Here is a 3,556-nt window from a genome sequence, read left to right on the forward strand (position 1 = left end):
ACCCCCCCCCTTTCCCTTCTGCCCCCGCTGCTTTTGATGCAGCCCAGGATACGATTGGCCTTCTGGGCTGCGAGCACACGTTGCTGGCTCATGTCCAATTTTTCATCCATCAGTATCCCTAAGTCCCTGTCTGCAGGGCTGCTCTCAATCCATTCATCCCCCAGTCTGTACTGATACTGGTGATTGCCCCACCGCAGGTGCACATATATATATATGTGTATGTATGAAGTTCAACATATATATTTATATATTTTATGATTTTATACATAAATATTATATAAAATTATATACATATTTTTAAAGTAACCCACTACACCCACAATCCCACTATACTTTGCACCTCTTTCTGCTGCTTGTACTAAAGCTTCCTCTCTCCCTATTCAAAGCCACTCAAGAGGTGCTTTTTCTGCATCTTTCAACAACAATCACAAGTCTATCTACATTTTTCTGCAGAAAGCAAGTGACTGTGCAGTACTTTTCTGGACACCCTACACAGCTCTGCCAGTGCTCCCAAAGCACATACAAGTTCAGAAAAATCCAACTATTTAAGTTTCATACCCCCCTCCCCACAATCGTTTCGACCAATCCGCTTGGTTTCTCCTCTTGCAAGGACAGGAGCTACAACGCTGTCCTCCTTGCAAGGAGAACAAGCAGGTATTATTAAACAAGCATAGAGATCCTCAGGTCAAAGAGAGCAAAGCCCTCAGGACACATCATGTCTCACAGGGCACTGTAGGCACTAGATTGAACACTGGTTCCCCGAAGCAGGCCTCAGTCCTCTCTATGCACCTACTAGTGTCTGACAGACTGTTTGCTCTATGCTAATGTTTACCTGCACTGCTCACATTAGTAGATTTCAGCACGGGTGGTGGTGTGACATGGTTGGCAATGGCCGTGGAAGAAGGGGGAGGTATAGGAGGGACTGCAATTTTGCCTCCTGGTGGGGGTGGCAGCAGGCTTAGGCCCCCTGATCCAGACACACGAGGCTTGGCTGCTCCTCCTTTCTTTGTCGTCATGTTCTGTACAAGAAGAAAGGACAGACTGCTTTTAGGCAGTCTCCATTGGCATATCCAGAGAAAGAAGCAGGGTAAACTGGGCTGCTTACCCCAATGTTCAGTTTGATGGTCTGCCCTTCCTTAAACCCTAAGTCTAATTTGGGACGTGTGTCAGCTTCCTGGGACTCCTTGGAGATCTCAGTCTCCTGCTTCACCCACCTAAAAAGAAGAGAGGAAGACATAAGAGCCTGTGGCAAAGGGAAACAGGGTTTCAGAAAAATGCATGGTTCCTTTCCCCACCCTGCCAAAGAACTACCTTGCTTTGACAAACCAGCTACCTCCCTACTCCCAGTGTACTACAGCAAAAAGCTGGGACCACCACAAACCCAAGAGACTAACACTGCACCTGTAGCATCACAGGCCCCAAGCTTAAGACTTACAGATCTGAACCTGCAGGACTCTCAGCTTGCATGACAGTTGGCAACACACTCAAGTGACCTCGATGGAGCCAGAGCAGGGCTTCATGCCCATCCCAAGGAAGCCTACACTAAATGAACATGCACCACCACCCGCCATGTTCTACAGGCCAGAGGAAAAACAGCATTCCAGAAAAGCACAACTCACTTGAAGTGATCCTGCAAAGAGACGTTGAAGTCAAAGGCATCACCACGATCCGTGAAGCCAATGCCTATAAAAGCACTTCGTCCTAGCAAGGAGACAGGAGGAGTCATTGGAGGTGCCCTGCAAATGGGCCCTTGTGTTCATTCACTCCAAAATCCTTCTGCTTCTCCTAAACCACTCTGTACTACCTTCCTCTGACACACCTGCAGCTGGACACCAGCAGCTCACAGCAGTTCATCGTTCCTAGCTTTCAGGATGCACCCTTGTTCCCATGCGGCACTCTCAGAAACTGAACGTTCATTCCCAGCCCCTGGACTGTGTGCCATGTAGAGAACCCTCCTCTGTTAACCTTGCCTTCCTACCTCTCCAGGCACACTACCCAGCCTTTTCAGCACTCCCAACACCATTTCAATCTACCTGGCATACACCCAGCTCCATCAGGCTAAGTCTCCTCCACCCCTAGCACTTGGCACATACATGACCCCTCAACTTACCAGTCCCATCCTGAATTCGAATCACAAAATAACGGCTGGAATCCGTCACAGTCTCTACTGCAATGCCAGGGTATTGATCTATAGGAGCCTGGGCAAAGAGTTCTCCTGCAGACAAAGAATCAGGTGTTAAGGAGAGCAACCTCTTGCTTAAAGCGTGGCCAGGGCTGCCATGCAGAGCTCTGAGCAGGCTTAGAAGCACAGGCTCATAAGCAGCAATCATTGTCGCAGCCTGCCACAGCCTTTCCCTTACCTGAAACCTTATCCTCCAGTTTTATGTATGCAGTTTTGCCTTTGGAGGTGACACGAAGCCGCCCTGTCCAGTCCGGATGGTCCAGTTTCCAGTCAGATGCCCTGAAAAGAAAAGCAACTGCTCACTGACGATACATCAACCCCTCCACTTCTGCCCAACCATCTCAGCAAAAGTCTCTGCTCCCAAACCTTCAACACCTGCAGCTGCCTTATCCCACTTCTCTCCCCAAACAATATATGACATCTCAGCTCCTCTCCATTGCTGCCAATCAACACACATGGCTCTGACCGGCCTCTCTTTCCTCTGGGTAAAGGGAAATAGGTACAGTCCGGAAAACATCAACTCTGTCTTTACCTTTATAAGCTTGCAGAAGAGGGGAGACTGAAATCTAGAAACTCACCTGAAACAGTAAACCCAAAAGCAACTAATAAGTGAATTGTGAGCATCAGGAAGACCCCAAAAATTAATTAAAGCATGCTGAAAAGCCACTCCATTATTCTACACTGGTGATGTAAAATAATGTCACGTACCTCTGAACTTAGAGCCAGCTAGCTTACACTAGGTAAAACATCATACACACAGCCATCTTGACTAGCCCATCAAACTCTTTGCTACAGACTGTTGTGAAGGGAAAAAAGAAAAAGAGAAGAAAAACCCCAAGCGCAGCACCCACAGCGGCAACAGTTTGCCAAGTTCAGCGAGTACCACCGACACCCATCAGTGCCTCAGCGCACAAACCCATTTCTCCTGAAAGTCTGTGGGCACAGCTTACAAAGTCACGCTCCACTGATTTCGGCTAAAGAGAGAGAAGGCATTTCTAACTCCTGGTCCTGCAACCTCTTCTTAAGAATAACGCTGAACTCCTTCTGGCTTCCTCCCGGCTACCGCGAGAGCCAACAGGCCAAATTCAACATGCCGTTATACCACGTCAGACTCTGCCCAGGGAACCACAGGTCAGCTCTGCCTGGAAGAGCAAGCTGCTCAGGTGCCCTCACCTCCCGCACACGATTAACAGCGCAGCCCCCACTCCTCTACAGCACGGAGCGAACGCTCCCGCTTTTAGGCACAGATCACCTGGAAGAGGCCACTCAAGCCGGTAGGTCCCCCAGAGCTGCAGCCGGTGGGGGCTCAGGCCTCAGAGAACAGGCCTGACCTGCCCGCGGCCGCAGGCCACGGCCTCCCCAGGCCCCGCCCGG

General features: G+C 49.6%; 1 protein-coding gene across 1 annotated transcript in view; it reads right to left on the bottom strand.

Annotated features, from left to right (window-relative positions):
• Window positions 1–2,946, bottom strand: part of NECAP1 (NECAP endocytosis associated 1) — a 6,556-nt gene extending 3,610 nt beyond the window's left edge. Inside the window, exons 1-6 of the mRNA XM_009321880.1 lie at window positions 2,918–2,946; window positions 2,361–2,461; window positions 2,111–2,215; window positions 1,620–1,701; window positions 1,106–1,214; window positions 833–1,019 (exon numbers count right to left, since the gene is read on the bottom strand). Coding sequence (XP_009320155.1) covers window positions 833–1,019; window positions 1,106–1,214; window positions 1,620–1,701; window positions 2,111–2,215; window positions 2,361–2,461; window positions 2,918–2,946 — 613 coding nt within the window. The remainder of the gene's footprint in view (window positions 1–832; window positions 1,020–1,105; window positions 1,215–1,619; window positions 1,702–2,110; window positions 2,216–2,360; window positions 2,462–2,917) is intronic.
• Between the last annotated feature and the right edge of the window lie 610 nt (window positions 2,947–3,556).

The sequence above is a fragment of the Pygoscelis adeliae genome, unplaced genomic scaffold (assembly GCF_000699105.1).
Source record: "Pygoscelis adeliae isolate BGI_AS28 unplaced genomic scaffold, ASM69910v1 Scaffold384, whole genome shotgun sequence".
In the NCBI taxonomy this organism is placed as follows: domain Eukaryota; kingdom Metazoa; phylum Chordata; class Aves; order Sphenisciformes; family Spheniscidae; genus Pygoscelis; species Pygoscelis adeliae.